General features: G+C 37.7%; 1 protein-coding gene across 4 annotated transcripts in view; it reads left to right on the forward strand.

Moving 5' to 3' along the window:
* The window catches only part of STARD13 (StAR related lipid transfer domain containing 13), a 716,694-nt gene that overhangs the window by 669,631 nt on the left and 23,290 nt on the right, over positions 1 to 23,773 (forward strand). For all 4 annotated transcript variants that reach the window (XM_020997115.2, XM_020997117.2, XM_020997119.2 and 1 more), the window contains 4 exons: positions 1,368 to 1,431; positions 11,363 to 12,762; positions 14,112 to 14,285; positions 15,471 to 15,630. In XM_020997115.2, the coding sequence (XP_020852774.1) occupies positions 1,368 to 1,431; positions 11,363 to 12,762; positions 14,112 to 14,285; positions 15,471 to 15,630 (1,798 nt within the window). The remainder of the gene's footprint in view (positions 1 to 1,367; positions 1,432 to 11,362; positions 12,763 to 14,111; positions 14,286 to 15,470; positions 15,631 to 23,773) is intronic.

The following is a 23,773-nucleotide window of genomic DNA, read 5'->3' on the forward strand; positions in this document are numbered from 1 at the left end:
TCGGAAGGTGTGTGATCCAAAGGACGAGTGAAAGATGTTGGTTGAGTTTAACTGGACTGTTAAGATACAGCTATTGATGACTCATATGTAAGAAATAACATAAAAGATATAATCAAGGACATTCGTGTCAGGAAAAGAAGGTGGGCCATTCATATATCAAGACAACTCGCGAACTGCCCAAATATTGCTCTTGGTATCCATGAAATATTAAAATACCCAGAGGCGGATCTCTAGTACTCTACACAGAAGTCTACAAAGACCTAGATAAGAATCACACAGAATGAGAAAATACAGATGATTCCATCTTCACTGTTGGAGTACTCAACATTGATGAGAGCACAGGCATATTAAATATTGGAATCTAAGAAAATTGAATGACACAGATAAATGAAATCTCCAGAGAATGGGAAAACATTCTGACCAATACTTTTGCTTCTCACCTAATCAAACTTGTCACCAGAGTTACAAAGAAAAAGGAAAAGTTAAATGTTTTTAGTTTCCTATCTCATTTCCCCTGAGAACCCTCTGGTAGAAATGAGAAAAGAGAGAAAGTAAAAAATCTGGATTATTGGGCCCCCACAACACCCATAGTTTCCTATAATATACTATTATTATTTATCTATATCCAACAAGTTACTTGTCTTACTCCTACTACATTAAAAGTTTCTTCCGGGTAGGAACATGTGCCCTATTTATCTTTGTCTCTTCCTCATTACCTAGTAATGATGTATTGCAGTTGTTAAATGTTTAATTTATTGAATGAATGAAATAAGTGGCTCTAAAGTAGTCAACATAATTTAAAGGCTAAATAAATTCAATCCAAATGTTTTCTTAGTTTCTGTCATTTAAAGTTATTCAAGTGAACAGCTTCCATCTCATAAGGTACTAAAAAAATGATAGAATTTCCAAAACTAAATTCTCTTCACCATAATGGGAAGCATTTTTTGGCCAAACTTGTTATGATCCAGGCCCTCGTGATAAAATGTGAATAAAATGTGACCGTGTTAAACTGCTGTCTTCTCTCTCATGAGTTTGTGAAGTTCATTACTTTTAGATCATGAACATTTTAGAATGACTGTTAAATGTCTAAAAAACATTAAAAATTAAAGATCATTTCTAAAATACCACTTTCTCCAAACAACATGTTGAAATGCTTAAAAGCCTCTTTAATTTATCAACGTATTTTTTAATAGTGCCTGTCCCAGCATGGCAGTATAGAAAGAGCAGATTGCTGTCTGCTGATGTTACAAGCATGCTTATGAAAGAAAGGACCTCTTTTGGAAGCTTGTCAAAGTGAAAATAAGTTTTATGGGGATTTTTCTGCCCTCAGTACTGTTTGTGGTAATGTTGTTTTGCTTTATTTTTAGACGACTCAACACATTGAACAGGTGTGCCCCAATGAAACTTGATGTGAACATCCAAAGGAAAAAGGTAGGTGAGGAAATCAGTATCAAAATAATAGTTGTAATGGTAGAAAAGCCATGCTTCTGGAGTTTTGAACTAGATGAACTTTCCATTTTAATGGTGGGAGGCAAAATTTTGAAGCTTGTAGGATGTGGTTTGTTTTGTTTTGTTTTGTTTTTTAGTATTGTGTCATTTAGTTTAACTGTGCCCTACAACATGCCATTTTCTTGTCATTTTTTTCCCCAGAGGTTTGCACAGAGATCTCATACTACCTTAAAATAACTGTAATATTTGTAATAATGATTCAGAAGTTAGTCTTTGCAGGCTGGGTCAATAACTTCTGGAGTTACTGAAAATGGGAGAGTGTGACCATATGAAAGGCCATATGTTTATCTTCTTTCATCATACAAGAAATCTTCAGTTTTTGTTTTTTGCTTCTTTTTTTTTTTCCAGAAAAGAAAACATAATTTGCAGCTTTGATAAAAAGAAAGGATTTCACGTTCTGGGATGGGTGTAGGGACATGTGTGAGCATATATATTTCTGTATATATGAAAAATGATGGTTTCAAAATCAGTCTTGAAACTTTAATATAATCTTAAGCTTGACTTCCTGTGCTAGAAAAAGCACAGTTACATAGATTTTGTTACAGCTTACCTCAAAAACACATTTTTGAGCCTCACTTGGAATTTGAAGGAAAATAAGCAAAAAATGAAAAGGAATATCCAAAAGAACATTAAAAGTTGAGTGTTTTCATCTAATCAAAATAACAAGGAAGAATATGGTAATAAACCTTGCAACAGCTGCCATGTTGAATAACCCTCTTGAGAAATGTATATACTATTTGAGCCATAAGGGTCAATTTTTGCTCTGCACATGGTTCTTATTGAAGCCAAGAAGAGCCACACCTTTGTGCCTGAAGTGTGGGGGCCCAAAGTGTTTACATACATTCATACTATACAAACATACTTATGATATGTATGTAGGTATTTATAGATATATGACAACCTGTTGCATATATTAGATAGTGGCATGTTTCAAGAGAAAATAATAAAAATGACAGTGTCATTCATCTTTCCTAAGGTAAAATGATCCTATTCCTTTTTAATTATTTCCAGCTTTTGAAAATTATACACATGAAATACTTTTGATATCACCACTAGTTTATTCACTGTGTGGCCTTCTACCATCTTAACTATACAAATGCTCTTCCATAAACTTAATTTAATGTGCAGAACTTCCTGTGTTGGATTTTCCTAAGTAATATGATTACTTATCGAAATTTTTAAAAATCCTTTCTTAACCACAGCTATCACAAAGACGGCTTCCTTTTCAGATTGTGTAGGGGGGGGAATGGGTAGTAAGGGGGCGATGGTTTTGGTTTTTAAATTAGCCATTGTAACTTACTCTCCATCTACTCACAGATCTCAACAATAAATAGTATTCATGGTTATGATACTAGAAAACAACTGAAAATAAATCACTGTTTTATATTATGAACTCAACTGCTCTAAACCCCTATACAGATACTTGTAAGATACTAACTGGAGCAAAACACAAATAGGCACTAAGTAGAAGTTGAGTGATTTAAAAGTAAAATAGAAATCAAGGACCATGACCCTACTTTATTGACGCTTCAAAAGACTTTGGGAAAATGAGACATAAAGGAAAAAAATCAAAGCAGCAGTACTTATATGCTGTAGTTATAGCTTCATGAAAAGTCAGGCAAGGTCTCATTACCAAAAAAACCCCCAAAACTGAAATGAATGCAAAAGCCATAACCCTCTTCTCCAGTCTGTGGAAGTTCAGGTTTGTTTAACCAGTGGAAAGAAGTCCTGTAAAGATTTATCTTGGGGCCATAATCACCCAGCTCACTGAACGGTGAGGAATACTTCCATTTCCATAGGCCTCCAGACCGCCTAAAAATGCATAGGAACCTGCAACCTGGACAAGTGACTGCCTCCTGGGCCTAAATATTAGAAAAGTTCAAGTTTCCCAGAAGGCACAGCTGAGGGTTGGTTGTTTTTGTTTTTGTTTTTTAAGAGATAGGTGCCTTCTGTCACCTGAACTAATATTAATACCATGACCCAATTTTTAAATTTTTATGGAAAATGAAACGATGTAATGCAATGTTTAGAGAACACTCTCAGAACCAAGAAGATCTTGGTTCATGTCCTGCTGACTGATGACCCTAGACTAATTGATTAACCTCTCAGTGCTTGAGGCAACTCAACTCCAAAGTTGTTGAGAAGGTGCCAGCCATCATTGATAGGACTCCAACCCAGTGAAATCTCGGGTCTACCCCTGTGCCCATGTCTGTTATAAATAAAACATTGACTTTGAAGATGAATGGTTAAATCTTTCACTTCACTGCCCTATGGGGCCATTTTTTTGAGTTATTTTATTTTTGTTCTAATTAGCATATTATTGATGATTGAACCAAGAGCTGCATGATGACTCCACTGAGACTAACCATGATTCTTCAGGCAGACATGCTTAATATGCCTCTGTTTGACCTGTGGTTCTTCATCAGATCCCAGTGCAAGTCACATGCACCTATGCATGTGTGTATGCAGAGACACACACAAAACTTAATGACCATTCATAGGCTTGCAGTAGAAAATAGTGTGAGGATCTCCCTACTATCCCAGTGGAATTCTTTGTGGTTGGAAAAGTTATGGGTCTTGATTGTGCATCTGCTGGGATTTTAACCTTTTTTTGTGTCATGCACCCCTTTAGTAGTTTAATGTAATGGATGGACCCCTACTCAGAATAAAATTTTTTAATGCATAAAATAAAATACAGAAGAGTACAGAGAAAATCTGTTTTATTAAAATTAAATTTACAGGTCCCCCCCAGCCTAAGAATCCCTAAGAACCCTGACTGAAGAGACATCGTCTTGAAAGCCTGTCAGTGATGACCATTTCATCCTTCCGATCCTCTAAACCCCTCAGCCAACACAGAGTCCTAAGTTACTTGGGGGCAGTTCAACTTTTCAATTTCTGTTAACCTTAATGTCAATTCCACAGCTAAATCCCAATGCAACTCTGGACTTCCTGCCTTCTGCAGCTCTGAAGCATAAGGATCTCATGCTTCCAGATGGAAGGCAATGTCAACTATTCCTCATCATTACTGATAAGATCTACCCTGAGTTCATGGCAGCCTCCATATCTCGTAGCATTCCTATGATGTCATACTAGGCTGGACTAGAAGTCAGAGATTGGCTCTGTGAAAACGCTATATGTAATCTTGGGGGGAAAGAATGTACAATGCCTCAGTTTCTCCATCTGAAACTTGGGTAACCATGCTTCCCTATACCTTTATATCCCAACCCAGACCTCCCCACACAAAGGGAAGTGCTTAGTCCTTATCCTAGAAGGATGTAGCCATTGTGTAACATCTAAGAGGTGTTTAACACAAAAATAGGAATTAAGGTTACTGATTCATTTAGATTAATATGAAGAATGACCCAATGTGAAAGAGGAGGAAACAGCTATATCAGCTGTCACACAGCCTCCTGATCATTTTAAGAGGAATAACAGCTGCTGCCCCAGAAACCATGACCCTGCGTAGTTCTCTCCTACTCCTGCACACCCCCGCATCTCCCAGCAAACTAAGTATCATTCGGCAGCCGTCTGTGGGAGAGCTCGAGTGAGGAGGTTGTATTCAGCCGTTCCCATGCATCAGTGGCGAGTATTTCAAACTTGGTCTTGTGCCCCTTGAGTCTTAGCTAATTTGAATGCTCAAGTGAGATTTGGTGGCTTCTGAAATATTCATAGGTGACTTGTTTCCTCTGTGTTTTCTTTAGATGGGTCACAGCGACCCAAATACAGCAATATTTCCCTGGAGTAACTTCCTCCTTATTAACTGTTTTCCCGCTTGTTCTTGTCTTTTGACTTAATTGTGCTGCCTTCTGCAAAAGGCAGGCTTCCACTCTACATCTCGGTGCCCCATCTGCTCAGCAAAAATAAAAGAATGCTAATTTAACCACTGTATCCTCAAGACCACATCTCATTTTCTAGCGTCAGCAACCTGATTCGAGTTAGCTTTTGAGAGCAAGATGGGGCCAGCATTAAATACTGCTCTATTTTAAAGGATCTGAACTGTAAAAAAAAAAAAAAAGTTCCTTTCCCTTAATACTTTTAAAATACTTTTTGGGGTTCCCCACTATAAAATAGGCTTTTTTTTTTCTAAATGCTCACTCAGGGGACCTAGTGGTCTTACCATAAATTTTGATATACAGAGATGTCTTTATTTGAACAAATTCCCTGGGAACAAAGCTTCTTTATATGAAGGCAGTCACGTTTAAAAAAAAAATCTTCATAAATCATGCAGAGAGGCCTGCATCTGCAGCTGCAAAGACAGAAATATCCACAAAAACAGCTTCAATCTGTCCCTGTTCAATTGAAGGTAAAGAGAGCCCACCAGAGGAAAGATTCTGATAATCAGCTGAAATGGTCTTCAGGGTCTGTAGATTAGGAGGTCTTTTTTTTTTATTTTGTTAAATATTTCCTAATGTAAAAATTTTTTTTCAAAATCATTTTTTAAAATTTTGTGTTCCAAATTTTCTCCCTCTTTCCCATCTTTCCCCTCCTCTTTGAAAAGGCAAGCAATTTGATTTTGATTATACACATGAGGTCATGCAAAATATATTTCTGTATTAGCCATGTTGCAAAAGAAAACACAAACAAAATAAAACAATAAAAACAAAATAAAAAAGTAAGCTTCAAAAGGTATTCAGAGTTCATCAGTTCTCTTTCTGGAGGTAGATAGCATTTTTTATCGTGAGTCCTTTGGAAATATCTTGGATCATTGTCTTAATCAGAGAAGCCACGTCTTGCAGTTGGTAATTATTACAGTATTGGTGTTACTGTGTACAATGTTCTCCTAGTTTTGCACACTTTACTTTGCATGAGTTCATATAAGTCTTACCAAGTTTTTCTGAAACCATCTCCTTGTCTTTTCTTATGGAAAAAGAAAAATATATAGATATATAAGTGTATATACGTAGAGAAATACTACATATAGTATTTCATCACATCATATACCATAACTTGTTCAGCCATTCCCCAATTGATGGGCATCCCCTTGATTTCCAATTCTTTGTCCCTACAAAAAGAGCTACTATAAATATTTTTGTACACAGAGGTCCTTTTCTCTTTTCTTTGATTTCTTTGGAATACAGACCTAGTAGTGGTATTGCTGGGTCAAAATACACACGGTTTTATAACCCTTTGGTCGTAGTTCCAAATTCCTCTTCAGAATGGTTGGAGTAGTTCACATCTCTACTAATGGTGCATTAGTGTCCCAATTTTTTTGCATCCCCTCCAGCATTTGTCATTTTCCTTTTCTGTCATATTAGCCAATCTGATAGATATGAGGTGTTATCTCAGAGTTGCTTTGATTTGCATTTCTTTAATCAGTAGTAATTTAGAGTATTTTTTCACGTAACTATTGATAGCTTTGATTTCTTCTAAAAACTGCCTGTTCATATTCTTTGACCATTTATCAGCTGAGGAGTGGCTCATAATTTATAAATTTATCTCAACTCCCTATGTATTTGAGAAATCAGACTTTTATCACAGAAACTTGCTAATTTTTCCCAATTTACTGTTTTTCTTCTAATTTTGATTGTATTGGTTTTGTTTATGCAAAAACTTTGTAATTTCATGTAATCAAAATTATCTGTATTTCCCATAATCCCCTCTATTTCCTATTTGGACATAAACTCTTCCCTTATCCATAAAGCTGACAGATGCATTTTTCCATGCTTCCATAATTTACTTATATCACTGGTATAAATCATTTTAAACATTCTGACTTTATCTTGGAATATGTTGTGAAATGTTGGTCTATGCCTAGTTTCTGCCAAACTGCTTTCCAGTTTCCCTAGCAATTTTTGTCAAATGTTGAGTTTTTATCCCCAAATCTTGGATCTTTGGATTTATCAAACACTAGATTAGTATGGTCATTTACCACTGTGTATGTTGGACCTAATCTATTCCACTGATCTACCAGTCTATTTCTTAGCCAATACTACATTGTTTTGATGATTACACACTTTGTAATGTAGTTTGAAATCTGGTATTCCTAGGCTGTCTTCCTTAACATTTTTTTATTGATTCTTTTGATATTCTTGACCTTTTCTTCTTCCAGATGAATTTCATTAACATTTTTTCCTAGGTCTGTAAAGTAATTCTTTGGTAGTTTGATTGGTATGACACTGAATAAGTAAATTAACTTAGGTTAAACTGTCATTTTTATCTTTTTCCTCTGCCTACCTATGAGCAATTAATATTACTCCAATCATTTAGATGTCTTTTGTTTGTACAAAAAGTACTTTTGTAATTGCGTTCATGTAATCCCCAGGTTTGTCTTGGCAGGTAAACTCCCAAGTATTTTATGTTGCCTGTAGTTTTCTTAAATGAAATTTCTCTATCTCTTCCTGCTGGATTTTATTTGTAGTTCATAGAAATGCTGATGATTTATGTGGGTTTATTTTATATCCTGCAACTTTGCTGAAGTTTTTCAATTTTTGAACTAGTTTTTTAGTTGATTCTTTAGGGTTCTCTAAGTATACCATTATATCATCTTCAAAGAGTGATAGTTTTGTTTCCTCGTTGCCTATTTTTATTCCTTCAGTTATTTTTTTTTGTTGTTTTATTGCTGTAGCTAAGATTTCTAGTACAAAAATATTGAATAATGGTGGTGATAATGGATATCCTTGCTTCACCCCCAATCTTATTGGGAAGGCTTCAAGTTTATCCCCATTACAGATAATGCTTGCTATCAGTTTTAAATAGATACTACATATAATTTTTTTTAAAGCCTTTATTGATTCCTATGCTTTGTAGTGTTTTTAATAGCAGTGGATAGAGGAGGGGTTTTTAACCTGGGTTCTATGAACTTTTCTTAAAAAGTATTCTGAATATTTTGAAATACAGTGAAATACTGTTTCAATATAATTGGTTTCCTTGGTAATCCTATATGTTTTGTTTTATTCATTTAAAAAATTATTTTGGGATGGGGTTCATAGTCCAGACTGCCAATGAGGAGTCCTGGTCAGAATGAAGGGTTAACAATCTCTGCTAGGCTCTCCTTTGGTTATTTCTTTTCCTCTTCTCTCCCACCCAGTCCTTCTGCTTCCATGGTGAGGATTCTGATGGAAGGCATTTGTAGTTATTGACTGGACCTACAATAAGACTCAGTCACACTGAAGTGTCACCTCAATAGAGAACTTGTTTGATTTTAAGCCTTGACAAGTAATTCTAAATATAAAGTAAAATGCTTTATCGTCCATAACTAAGTTTGGGGTTTCAGCATCTAAGTGGGGCGATTTTTGCTTTAAGCATAAACCACAAATATCACAATTTCTTTAGCCTCCTGTTTTCCCAAGTCTCCTGTCCTACCTCCCGTGAACTTTGTTCCAACCATAAGTTCCCTGCCAACCTCCCCAAGGCTCATAGAAGCAGTTTTTAGGTTTTATGGCACATTTATATTATTTCAGTTGTTATTCAGTCTTGCATACTGTAACCTCCTCTTCCCTCTCTTTCACGTCTGGGCCCTTGAACATATCTCTATGTCTCCTGTATCAGTAAGTTTCTGATAAGTATGTTTTTAGGAAGCATCCTCTTCATTAATGAAGGTATTGCTGTACTATTCCTCCTAAATCTTCTATCAGAATGCAAACTCAACATGACTTAGCGACATTGTATGACATGAGCTAATGTGCTATCTGGCTGCATTATTAGAAGTATAATGTCCAGAGCAAAGAAGGATAATCCTGCTCTGCCCCATCCTGGTCAGAACATTCCTGGAAAATTCTATCTAGTTCTGGATGCCATATTTTCTAAAGGGCATTGACTAAATTTCAGTGAGGTTGTGTGACTTGACAAAAGTCATATGAAGAGTAAGTAGCAAAGCTAGGATTTTAACCTAGTTCTTTTGATCTAAATCCAGTGTACTTTCTACTATGCCATGAGTGAGCCTTTTACAACTTTAAGATTCCATGATTAACATTTTACTATACTTTTTTTTGTCTAATATAAACTCATGGCTTTTATAGCAGAAAACTATAGTTTCAGATAACTTCTAGCAATGCCCCAAGGAAGAGGCCCCAGTTGAATAAAGGTACCTTGGTCAATTGAATTCCACCAGCAGTAGAGTCTCAGAGAATGTTTGAGTTGGAGGTGCAGTCATTAATCCACTTGAAGAGTACTGATTTTCTTTCCCAGTCACCAGCCAATGAAAAAAGTGGAAATTATTCACATGTGACTCTACACTATTTTCTTCTCACAGTAAAAGACAGAGGAAGTTATATATACTCAACATTAGTTTAAAAAAAAACGTTTTATAGCCAGCTCACAACTGAGGGCAGCTAGGTGCCACAGTAGATAGACTGCCTGGTCTGGACTCATCTTCCTCAGTTAAAATTTCACCTCAGACACTTACTAGCTGTGTGACTCTAGGCAATTCACTTAATCCCATTTGCCCCAGTTTCCTCATCTGTAAAACGAGCTGGAGAAGGAAAGGCAAATCACTCCAGTATCTTTGCCAAGAAAACCCCAAATGAGGTCAGGAGGAGTCAGACATGACTGAAAAATAACAACAGATTTGCTCTGCTTGGCCCTGGAGAACAGAACTAAGAACCATAGGTGGAAGTTATGGAAGGACATACTTAGGCCACCACATTATTCCTCTTACCCTTTAACCTTCTCTTCTCTAAGTAAAGCATTTCTTCAGCCAGTCTTCATATAGCATGAACTTGGAGCCTTTCCTGCACTATTCAGGTTACTCATCTCTAGATGACCTAGTAGGTGATCTCCTGCTTAATGATATCCTTTTTCAAATGTGGCGCTAAGAACTAAACATGATATTCTAGAAGTGTTCAGCAAAGTGTAACAACAGTATTACCTCCCTAGACCTGGACACTCTTCCTATCTTCCTTCTGCCATAGATTGCTCTAATTTCTTTGACTGCCTTATCACATTGGAAACCATGCAAATTTTATGACAGGACTTAAAGGTGAGGAAAATAATGCTCAGGTAAGTTGATTACGCAGCTAGTGAGGAGAAGTGCTGAATCTCAGTTCCAGTCTTTCTGATTCAAACCACAATATGCCTTCCATTACACTACACTGCCCCTCAAGCTACATGACCAGAAATGACCACCCTAGTAACCACCAGATTGATGTAGTCATAAAGTACCAGGTTGATTCCCTCCTTGACTTCTAAAGACATAATCTTAGATAACATTGGCACAGGCAAACCATATCAAGGATATAGCTTATTCAAAATAACTGAAGAAACACTAAACAAATAAAATAAATGCAAAAATAGTAGTACTAACAAATGTTCATTTTATGGCATTAGGAGAAAGAGTTGAACAGTGAAATGGGTATTATTAGAGTTTTATGTTTAGACAGTGAGGCCAGGAAAAAACTAACACCTCTTTGCAGTCAGTCATGGAAGGCCTTGTACAGGTGATGTTTTTAGAACGTATTTGGATAATAAGAGGAAGAGATGTGGACAGGCTCAGGAAATAAGGGCATTGTAGGATATCTGGGAGGACTGGAAGTAGGACTACTATGAATGGATAAAAGGAAAAGTGAATTTTAATTTTCTTTGGAAAGCTAGAGGGAATGGGTAAGTGAATGAGTGGAAAACTAAGGAAGTGAGAGATAATCCTTTTGAGGAGCAAAGCGTCTGTTTTTCAATAGATTGCACATTTCAATAAGAATAGAATTGTAGAATTTTGAAGCTGGATGCTACCTCAAAGACTATCATGTCTCACCTTCTCATTATACAGATGAGAAAACTGAGGCTCAAAGAATAAGTTGCATGGCTACTCAAAAGCAGAACTAAAAACCCAAGTTTCCTGACTCCCACTTCCACGTATTTTCCACTGCTCTACAAATAATGTCATTCTGCAAATACTGTATTGTGCCATTGTGTTTTTCAGAGTGATGACTCAGATGAAGAAGACCTATGTATCAGTAACAAATGGACTTTTCAAAGGACAAGCAGGAGATGGTCTCGAGTGGACGACATCCACACGTTGTTCCCCCAGGCAAACAGACATGGATCATCAGGGGACGTCAGAATGAAAACCACCACAAGCAGTGAGAGTGTCCTTACTGACCTGAGTGAACCTGAGGTCTCTTCTATCCACAGTGAAAGCAGTGGAGGAAGCGACAACAGGAGCCAGTCTGGCATTAACAGTACTGGCAGAGAGGCGTTTGACTGTATGGGACAGTACTGTGGGGACGCCCCAGTCATGCTCGACTCCACTTTAGTCAGTGGCAGCTTCTTACAGAACCCCAAAGACATTGCCAATTATACTTTTCACCCAAAGAATGAGAAACCAGCACGGACCAGAGCCAAATCTTTCCTAAAACGCATGGAGACGCTAAGGCCTAGAGGGACTCATGGCAAGGTAAAGGGATCAGCAAGGACAGGTGGCTTGGTGATAAGTGGGCCTGTTCTTCAACAGGAGCCAGAATCCTTAAAGACCATGCACTGTGTGCCATTAGCAAATGGGGATTTCCAAAACCCACCCCAAGATGCAGCCAAGAAAGGACTTCCATTCTCTGCCAAATCCAGCAGTGACAGCAGCCAATCTGAAAACAGCAGTAGTGGTGTGAGCACACCCTGCTTGAAGGATCGCAAGTGCCATGAAGCCAACAAACGAGGGGGGATGTATCTGGAAGACCTAGACGTTCTGTCTGGGACCGTACTGCGGGAAGTCATCGACCAAAACCATAAAAATGACTTTCACTCCCAGGAGAATCTTGTGGTCCATATTCCCAAAGACCACAAGCCAGGAACCTTCCCTAAGGCGCTTTCTATTGAAAGCCTCTCACCAACAGATAATAGCAATGGGGTGAACTGGAGGACGGGCAGCATCTCTCTGGGCAGGCAACAGTGCCCTAGTACAAAAGAACCTAGACTTATGGCTTCTTGTCACAGAGAAAGTAGAGTTAGTATTTATGACAATGTCCCTGGCTCACACTTGTATGCCAGCACTGGAGATCTTTTGGACTTAGAGAAGGATGACCTCTTCCCCCATTTAGATGACATTCTGCAACATGTTAATGGACTCCAAGAAGTAGTGAACCACTGGTCAAAGAATGTCTTGCCTGAGCTACAAACAGATGATGCATTAGTTGGGGAACCTGGCTTGTCAGCCTTTCCATCCCCCAACCAGATTACATTAGATTTTGAGGGGAACTCTGTTTCTGATGGTCGTACAACACCTAGCGATATGGAAAGGGATGGAACCTCCCTTAATGACTCAGAGGCAGCTGGAGTCAGAGAAAGGAGGGATTCTGGGGTTGGAGCATCACTCACCCGGCCAAACAGGTTGGTAATAACAGTGATACACTTTCCTTTTTTCTCCACTAATTATGAGGAAACTCTGTCAACAGAAATAAAGCATTCATTCAGGAAAGTACAGTGATTGAACTAAGTTGAATTCCTATAGTCCTGAATGTTTATCCTCTATTTGTGCTTTATAAGTTTAGCTAGAATGTTTAATTGGGATTTAAAATTTTTGATTTACTCAAAAGGAGGATCTCTGTGACCTAGTAGAATAGCATTTTTGTAAATTTGATCTTGTTTTGAAATTCCTTTTAATAAAAACCAGACTCTTGACTTACAGTGTAAAACCACTTCACAAAAAAAGTGACTGTATAGTGATTATCTGGTAACAAATCCTTTCTTTCTTTTATATAGGAACATTAACACCATGTAGATTAGTACTTGTGTGTGGCAAATCCAGGAAATATCTCTGGAGTTCACTGAAATGTAGTATGATTACTGTGAACATGTTTCCTTTGTATTTGTCACCTCCCCCAAACCCAAGTGAATTTCATTTGAAAAGTTGGAGTTGATAAAAATGCCCAGTGGTTTTTAATAGAAATGTAAAGTACCATTTGCAAAGCAGTATAGAAAACTACTTTTCTATGATAAGTAGCATAGATATAAAAGTAGCGTAGATAACTATTCTATAACCTCTGAATATTTAAGAAGTACTTATTTGTTAAAAAAAAAAAAACCAACAACAACAAAAACAAAAAAAGGGCAGGCAGGTGGTACAGTGGATTGAGCTCCGGCCTTGGAGTCAGGAGCACCTGAGTTCAAATCTGGCCTCAGACACTTGACACTTACTAGCTATATGACCCTGGACAAGTCATTTAACCCATTTGTCTCTTGGGGGAAAAAAAAACTCTTTGGAACCCAAAAGGAAGTGGACCTTTATATTTCCTTATTCTATATGGCTAACAATAATTAATAATAATGATGATGATAATAGAGAGTGTTATATAGAGCTTTAATGTTTTCTTCCACCTTTTCTATAGTTTACTGAATATGATCCAGTGAGCCTTGCTTTGCTATCTGCAGCTTTACAAATATTACCTCATTTTATCTCTCACAACAACCCTAGGAAGTAGGAGCTATCATTATCAGGAAGCTAAGGCAGACAGGTAAATTGATTTGTCCAGGGTCACACAGCTAGTAAATATGTGAAACTAGATTTGAATTCAAGTCCTGACTTCAAGTCCAGTGTTCTATCCACTTGTTCCACCTGGCTGCTTTTGGTTTTCTTAGTTCTGTGTATATATATTAACTCTTGCCAAATACTAATAAATTATCATCGTCATGTATTTTTGAGTCATATAATAATCTATTTCTCTGGTCTTCTGGTGAAGGAGGTTACGATGGCATAGTTTCCAGATCTCCCATCAGCCGACTCACTCCATAGCATCTCCACAAATCAGTAATCAGACAGCTGGCCAGTTGAATCTCCTCCAGCGATTCTCACTCCTCCGCCTCACTGCCATCATGGAGAAGTATTCCATGTCAAATAAACATGGCTGGACGTGGTAAGGAGCATATATTTACCTAAGAATAAATTGTTTATTCTAGTCTGAAGCAACTTAAGGTAGTAGCAAAGGCTTGATCGCTTTATTTTCTGTGTTCTAAAAAGCCAGCCCAGCAGTGTGACCTTTTCTAGAATTTACTGAGTATGATCCATTAAGCCTCGCTCTGCCATCTGTAGCCCCACACATCATTATGGGCAGTCACAGCTCGCAGATACCTAGATTCTAGTAAGCTTTGCTTTATTTGGAGTCCTCAGTTGGTTTCCAGGGAAGGTAGTCAGGCTTTAGGAAAGGAAAAATAAGATGAGTAAAGGATGATTAATTATGAACAGAGAAATTAAAAATAAACTTGCCATAAAATTAGTCTGGCAGTTTGAAAAGGAACATCTGTGGCTTGTACCTCATAAGTGTGTAGCTTATTGGGAAGAGCTCAACACTTAACTCCATTTATTGAATTCAAAGGGTGTCTAATTCTGTCAAAAAAATTTTTATTTTTGTTTTATTGGCAAATACAAACAAGAGTACACAATAAACCTTGTGCCTAAGGAGCTGGCAAAAATGTAGGTTGGGACTTAACTCTGGGCCAGCTTTGGGTGGTTTAGAGAATTTGAGATTTGAGATATGAGTGTGAGAAATCTATTCTATGTGGATTTAAATGTTCTAAAGCTTATTGATACCAACATAGTTGACTGCAAAAAGAATTTAGAAAAAATTAGAAATGTGGCCATTTTTATAGTAAAAATTGTGCATATGTAATTAGCTATTAAATAAATTTTTCATTTATATTTTCTATAAAGTATCAATTTCCTTTCTTCTGAAAGTAAAGTTTGAAGTAAAGGAAAGGGATGTTGCTTCTTATCTTAAAGATGGGCACACCCCCTTTTTCCTGGTTTGTTTATTGTTTTGTGTTAAGTGTATTCCTTCCTTCAGATCACAGCCACCCACTTTAAGGCTGCCAAGTCCTCATCCTTGAGAACAGGGTTTATAGCTATTTCCTGCTAAAATAAATTTTATTTGGTTGCTTCATAGTCCTTAAAAGTCTTATATGATGCTCAGTAAGAGTGGAAAAACCTAAACTCTATTTGTGTTCAATGAGGTTCTTAAAAAAAAATAGGTCCAGGCTTTTGCTCTTGCAAAAGCAGCCCCTCTTCTTAGGAGCCTGTATAACCTGGTTCATGTGAATTCTAGGTCAGTGCCAAAGTTCATGAAAAGGATGAAAGTGCCTGACTACAAAGACAAGAATGTCTTTGGTGTTCCACTGATTGTTCATGTCCAGAGAACAGGACAGCCTCTTCCTCAGAGTATTCAGCAAGCACTGAGGTATCTGCGCAGCAACTGCCTTGATCAGGTAAACTGTTGTTTCATTTTAAGCCATAATGTGAGCGACTCTTCCTAGGAGAGCAGACTGCCTTGGAACTGCCTCCTATCATGGAAAAGAGGCCTGCTTCGGAAGAGCATGGAGAAAGACGGGGGCACTCTTTCTCCATTAAATGTTTACTTGGTCCAAACCAACTATCTGCCCAAGTAATAGGATGAGGTTTTATTGTTGAAAGACTAAGTGAAACTCCTGCAATGATTGGGGTAGGTGGGAAACCCTCACCTTAAAGCAGAGAGGTCTTAACCTTTTTTGTGTGTTATGAACCCGTTAAGGAGCTGGTGAAAGCCAATGGAATAGGCTCACTATTGTAAGGAAGCTCTAAAACAAAGACACATTATTTTACATTCAAAAATAAACCTAAGAAAAATATAGAGGGCAGCCTACGTGTCCTACTGGATAGTGCCAGGCCTGGAGTCAGGAAGGCTTGTCTTTCTGAGTTCAGATCCGGCCTCAGAAACTAACTAGCTGTGTGACCCTAGACAAGTAGCTTAACTCTGCTTCAATTTCTTCATCTGTAAAATGAGCTGGAAAGAAAACAGCAAACCACTCCAGTATTTTTGCCAAGAAAACCCCAAATGGGGTCCTGAAAAGTCAGACACAACTGAAACAATGAACAACAGAGAAAAATATGAAAATAATATCAGCTATACCAAATGCCACTTTCTACCTAACCAACAACAGAGACAATGGAGGGGGAAAAAGTGAACTATGCTTGTCTGGACCAGGTCAAAAGGGATTAGCCTAGTGGGCTATCTGATTACTATTAATGAGCCCAATTCTCTTCTTTGAAGTGAGAAGCAAGAGTGTATTTTGAGACAGTGGGGACAAAAGCCTTTAGAAGTCTCTTCTCACTGGCTTAAAATATTTTTAAAGGAATAAAAATACATAGGATTTTGGAAGAAACCAATTATATCAAAATATAGTTACTAAATATATAGGTATATATATTTTTAAAATAAAACCAATTCGTATTTATGTATATATGTGTGTGTGTGTGTGTGTGTGTGTGTGTGTGTGTGTGTGTGTGTGTGTGTGTATATATATATATATAGAGAGAGAGAGAGAGAGAGAGAGACATGTATATATGTATATATATACACACGCATTTTTAATAAAACAAATTCATAGACCCCCCCCCAGCATAAGAAAAAAACCCTTACATTAAAGATTTGTTGGCGATCCAAAATGGGTTAATTTGAAAGTGTAAGTTCTTTAGACTCTGTATTGTTTTTTGTTTTGTTTTTTTTTTTAAATTTTGGGCCCACTCTCATTAAGTCTGTATTTTCACTTATGTTCCTTGTATCCCTGTTTCATTCTTTGTTTTAAGATTTAGGCCATATATCTCATTATTCCTTTTCTTTCTTTTTTTTTTTTTAGAGCTCCATTTTCATGATGAAACTTTGACCAAAACACATTTATTTACATTCAAAAATAAGCCTATATAAGAAAAATACGAAAGCAATGTCAGTTACACCAAATATACTTTTTACCCAACCAACAAAAGTTAATAGAGAAAAAAGTAAACTATGCTTTCATGGACAAGGTCAAAAGAAAGCCTGTGTTACTGTTAATGAGCCCATTTCTCCCCTTTTGAGCAAAAGTCAAAAGTATATTTTGAGATAGTGGGGATGGAACCTTAAAAGTCCCCACCCACTGTTTCACCTTGGATTTCACACCTTGGATTCCACACCTTGGATTCATAGCCAACTTTATGTACCTTTCCCCATTAAGAAAATGGAAGGATCTGAAGCCGGCCTCTGGTCCTTAAGTTCTAGGAGGAAAAAGTAGGGAGTTAGTTAGCTTGGGGGACAACTAAGTATATGTCTGTTCTTTAAGATTAAATGAGATAATATATTGAGAGCATTTTGCAAACTTTTAAAATCTTATATAAATTATATTAACATTACAAGTAAGGCAGTCTAACAACTTAGATAACAAAGGGATTTGCTGCAATCACTAGTAAATTTTCACATATAATCATAATAGCTGGCATTTATAAAGTGCTTTAAAGTTTGCAAAATGCTTTACATGTATTATCTCATTTAATCTCCATAACCTAGTGAATTAGGTGTTATCAGTCCCATTTTATAGACAAGAAAACTGAGGCTAAGAGAGGTTAAGTGACTTGCCCAGCCTCATGCAGTAAGTATCTGAGACAGGATTCAGACATAGGTCTTCCTGACTGTGTCTAGCACTCTCTGCGCTGTCATACCTAGCTGCCTCTAATTTGCTGATTGGTAGCAAAGTTTATATCCTTGTATGGACCTCCTAGCTCTCATAAGAGAATGTAGAAGGAACATAACCATTAGAATATAAGCTCCTTGAGGGTAGGGATTGTCTATTGAATTTGTATCCCCACTGCCTAGCATTTTGCTTAGCATTTAAATAAATCCTTTTCATTCCTAAGAACATGTGGGAGAATCTGGCCCTTCCCAAGTAGCCTTTGACATGCCTTTGATGTGTTTTTCTCATCTTCACCCTCACATTAAAAATAATATCTTCAAGCCCTCTTTATTAAGTGATAGCTTCAGGGGGGAATGTTATATAATTTATATACCTGCCTGCCCCATTCATGTCTTCCTCAGCACCTATATAATGTCTTGAGGTCTTGTACCTCTTACAAGGCTGATAGGAATATCTATGTTGTTTGTCTCAAGTTTATAGCCCCATTTGGAGGTGCTAATGGCTCAGTTTTCATCTAGTACAAAATGTTGGATTACTGTCTAAGCATTAACTCTGATTGTCAGTGATTTTTACTTTCTCTTGCAAATGAGGCTTGAGCCCAAGCTTTATGCAATGTTTTCTGGCATGTACTTTTCCCTTGCTGTGAAACCTTACTGGTCACTGTAGCTTCATGTGCTGATTTCTTCTCATTTGATATGCCTGACATTCTTATTAGCCTAAAAAGCATGTAGCCAGTTCTACACAATTTCTATGTGCTTAAGAGATTGGGTGATATCAGTATGTATATCAGTAACAAACCATTTAGTTCTTCCATATCTCAAACTTTCCATCAGGCCTGTCTTCTTGTATGATATGTCACTTTGTGGAGACACTGCCGATTGTGGGTTTGTTTTGTTCTACTCTTAAACAGAGATGACTTGCAAAGAATAATCTATGGCAGTTCTTTTGGCCTTCAGCAGACCTGTACCATCTTATTAAACCAACCACTTTGCTTTCCTCTCTTCAGAACACCATCTCCAAAGATCTTAAATTGCTAGGGTGTTGCCATCACAACCCTATCATTTATCTTCAGAATGGTCTCATGAATTATTTCTTTGAAAAGATTATCCGCACATTAACGTATGGACTATGTTGATATCACCACAATGTTGAAACTCTCCCCCTATTCTTCTAGAATAGAATGATGACATTAAATATATCTATAAACATATTTTTTATGTTTATACTCTCTACCAAAGAAAAAAAGAGGGAAGGGTAGGTGGGAAGTGCAGGGGGAAACATTTATACATGAGGTAAAGTTGCTGATTTCCTTGCTCCACGTGTTATCTCTTTTTGAGCTATAAAACTGTCTATGCATCCTTTTTTAATGTTTGTCCCCATTACCTACTATTTGACATTCTGACCTTCTTCAAGGTCAGAAAACAAGTCTTTACCTTTCCCCTAGATCTATGCCATCATAAGATTGATGATTTCATTGGAATAGGCAATTCTCAGATGAGGAAATTCTTTTAACAATCCAATTTGGTAACTTCTTGGTAAAGTCTTAAAGAGTTTCCTAGTCTCTCAACTGAGACACTTGCCCAGGGTGACTCAACCAGCTTGTGTCTAAGCAAGATTTAAACTTGGGTCTTCCTGACCCTCAGGGCTAGCTTTTGATCCAGTCCTGTCAGATAGATGCTCTTATTGTCTCTTTTTCTTACAGTTGAAGAAACCGATACTGAAAGAGGTTGCCCAGGGTCAAATAGGGAGTGTCTAGGGTGGAATTCAAACTTAAATGTGACTTCAAGTCCAATATTATTATCAGCTATGCCAAGCTGCCTCCAAAAAGGGGACTGGGTCCTAGAGGAAAGAATGGGAATGGGTTAAAGACCAGTAACCAAAGTGAGCAGGAGGAAGAAAACAATAAGAAACAACAGTACAAAATAGAAGATGTGAAACAAAAAATAGGACCAAAATGATGTGGGTCAAAAGGAAAAGACCATTTTAAGGTATTTGAAAACAAAGAACGTAAGGGGAAAAAAAGAGAGAAAAGTAAAGTAAAATAAAATTCATCTTTCCAATAACACCAGCTTCTTTGAATCGAGAAGAATGGTGTGTGCTAACAATTTGGGACCCTGTCCCCAAATAACATAGATGTAGACCAAAAGGTTGCCCTCACTCCCTAGCTCTGAATCACCCAGAGTCCGTTGCTTGGCTAATCATGTCTGCCGACAACCCCCCACTCCTGCCACTATCTAAGCCTCTTTCAAGGCTTTTCTGTTGGGTTGTGTTTTTTTTTTAACTGAGTCTTTTTAGCAACTGGCAAGCCCAATTCCCCATAACAAGCACTTATTTTAAATACTTGAGTATTGTACTGTGGAACCCTGAAGTATTGCCAAAATTACCACCTCATCCACTCACTGATGCTGAGTAGTTTATGTGTGATAAAGTATAACTTATCCATTTTTTGGCCCTTACATCTGGCTGTAGATGAAATGAGGAAATCTAGCCTTCAATTATGAGCCATTTGTATTCAGACATAGCATTTGGGTAAGAGGAGTCTCTGTGCCTTTCTTTGTTGGCTGAACTCTAATTTCAGTCCTAAATCAACTGTGCTTTGAAAAGTAGATTAGACTTGACTCATGGCAGAAATGAAGGCACTAAAACTACGAGCTAAACCTGTGATATAAACCTGCCATCTAATAGTTTGTGTAGAGCCTTCCCCTCTCCCCCTCTCTCCCTCCCCCTCTCCCCCTCCCCCCTTCCCCTCCCCCTCCCTCCCCCTCTCCCCCTCCCCCTCTCCCCAGAAAGCCAACCTTTCTTTATTAACTAAGCTCTTCTCTAAGAAGGGGGAATGGAAGTTCTGAAAAATATCAGTAAACACCAAAGTGGATTAGCATAAACAGGATGCCATGGAGGAGATTTAATATTATTTAGATAAAATTTGAATTTTAATGCAGCGCTATATGTTCAACCTATCATTCTAATGGAGTTGTAAGTTTTAGAAGCCTAATTCTGTTGCCAAAGATACTGAAGGCTGCTCCACATCTCACAGTCCCCTATCTCTTAGATAAAATGAATGATGCTCCAGAGCCTCACTAGTTCAATGGCACCTTGAATCCTCTCTCTAAAAGCCTGGCTTGTGTATGGACAAAAGAAGAAGGAAAGGAAAATGGAACTGGGGTGGGGGTGGGGCAACTTCACTCAATTCTTTTGTCTCTTCATAAAATGCCCTTTATCCAGAAACATCAACATGTAGCAGAAATGAATTCATCTGTCTCCATTTTGCTACAACTAACCACACTTGTTTCCTACTTACAGTTACAGAATCTGAGTCACTTTAAGGGTAGGTTGACTTCCTAAAGTCTCATAACAATTGAATTAATAGGCTGAAAAATAACTATACCAAAGGGATTCTAGTTCCTCTTGTGCTACTTTTAACTAATGCCAGACTAATCTGCACTTGTTCATCAGATTGGGGTGTGTCCTTTGTCTATTATAATAGGAACTTGTATTTGCTAAAGAGCGATTTCTCTGGTTTTTTTCCTAGTGTGTTAGGCATGAAGAGACTGCTCTAGAATATCAGCCAGGACAGTCTCGGTTTCATTTCTTTCCTCTGTGACAAGGAGCCTACATCAGGCTTCTGATCCATAAAAAAAAAAAAAAGAACAGTTGGGGGCATTTGGCAGTCATTAGACCCAGGAAATGAACAACTGCCCTCCCTTCATTGAGCTAACCAGAAGGATAATGCCCTCAATGTGGGTCAATGTCATTGGCACCAGTCCTGTGCCTGATTTAATTTTGTCTGAATTTGAACCACTTTTCCACTCGAATGCTGTGACTACAGAAGTCACCCACCTAAGGAGGCAGGAACAAGCATTTATTAAACACCTACTATATACTTAGAGATATCTTACTTGATCTACCTAAGAGTGGAAAGCAGTGTACATATTAGCTAGGTAGCTCTTCTGTCCCTTGTGCCTGAGGATGGAGCTGAGGAAGTTAGAGGGCTACCTCTCAGTAGTTGAGATGGAGGATCCCCTTGGAAGCAGCAGTTTTAAGACTGTTTTCTTCAGGGCTACCGTAATTTTTCACTTGGAAAATAATTTAAGTGATAAGCATAAGCCCAGTTTTATTAAAATCTTAGAAACATCCAGTGTGTTCAGGGACTTGCCCAAAGGAGCAACACATGCTGACAACAGAAGGCATATTGACACTTGCCCTTTTTCCCAGTTTAAAAAAAAAAGCTTCCTTTTATCCCCTATCATGCTATATGTAAAAGTTTCTCAGCCTTTGTTCTACAAAAAACAAAAAGTATCAAATCTTTTTCTAAAAAATTGGCAAGGGCTGTTGTTTTCTAAGTCTTAAGATCACTTATCCTTTAGCAATTTAGAAAAAGCTTCTCTAGGATATAAAATCAGGAAAAATTAACAAACCCCCCCAATATTTCCATATATCTCTAAAGGAACGAGAGTGTATGGATAGTAAATTAGGGCCAGAATTCTAGGCATTGCATACACCTGTCCATCCTTAGACTATCCTCAAAGGTCTAAGTTAGAACCAGCAATAGAGCAGTCCTAGACATGTTTAAAATAATTAAATTCACATTTGAAGATGTTTGCTGAAGCTAGAAAGTAACTTAGAAATGGCACAATGGAAAGAAAACATCCTTGGGGTATGTACACGCATATTAATATGTGCAGGGAGATGCAAGACACAGCAAAAGAGAGAAAGCGTCCCTCTGTCGTTTACAACAGAAACATGTCGGCTTAATTCTCATAGGCCTCCATCGCTGTTTCACTTCCTTTGCCGTAAGCTGAAAGGGAAAACGGTCGTAATGATTCTCAAGTGGGATGATGCCAGCTCACATGGGAATAAATATTTATGAGTCATGCTCAAGGATTCACTTTCAGGGTATTTCAATTCTGAAAACTCTAGTGCTATATAGCCCCTATGGCACAATACAGGGCCTGCTTCCAGAATTACCTCTCTGGGGTTTACTGGTTAGATTTCTTTCTCAAAGACCACGCCTTAAACCCGATTTACTCTGGAGCTCATAGATTGGACAATAGGTCCCTGCCCAAGCACCACTTCATGGTTATTTTTTGGGCCCTTCTTGCTCAGAGTGAATGTAAATAGTAACACTTGCTTTAGAAAAATAAGGGGAGTAAACAGATTGAAGATAGAGCTCACTAATTAGCTCCACTAATAATCCCTTCCAAGTCTTGACTTTGTCTTCTGACAGGGTCTGTTTTTGTTCCCATGCAGCTTGATGGAATTTGGAATATCAGAGAAAGAAACATGGTTAGGTTTTTTTTTCAAGGAGTGCTACCTAAACCATGTAGCTAATCATGCCGTATAAAAAGGCTTTGTTTCCTGGCTACGTGCAAAACTTTTTAAATTAACTGACAGTCCCACTGAGAAAAGCCATGCACACACTGATCTGTTAGATTAGGTCGATAAGATTTAGCATAGGAGAAAATATTGCAGTGTGTTCTTTCATTGCCACAGAATGTATCAAGGAATCATTTTCTTTGCACTCCTTCCAGCTGACTTTTACATAGACCTGAACATTTGCTAATTCTTTGAAATCTTTCCCTTGCTGTTAACTGCAATTGAAAATAGACACAGCTTTCCATCTGGAACAACAAACAGGACCCCTACAAAGACACTGGAACCTTTAGCAAAGTTTGCTTCCCCAGAGGACATCTGGTTATTGCACATTTGCATTTCTTTTAAGCAAGGGATGGGAGAAGTAGTGACTTACTGCCCCTGTTCACCTTGCATTTCAGAAACTTTTCTGTCTTGCTTTTAAAAATAGCAGTAATAATAGCAAATATTCATGTAATGTTTTAAGGTTGGCAAAGTGCATTGCATGTGTTATCTCAACATATATTAACAACCCTGTGAGATTCCCATTTTATTATTCCCATTTTATAGATGAAGAAAC

The sequence above is a fragment of the Phascolarctos cinereus genome, unplaced genomic scaffold (assembly GCF_003287225.1).
Source record: "Phascolarctos cinereus isolate Bilbo 61053 unplaced genomic scaffold, phaCin_HiC Scaffold_726;HRSCAF=1367, whole genome shotgun sequence".
Classification (NCBI taxonomy): Eukaryota; Metazoa; Chordata; class Mammalia; order Diprotodontia; family Phascolarctidae; genus Phascolarctos; species Phascolarctos cinereus.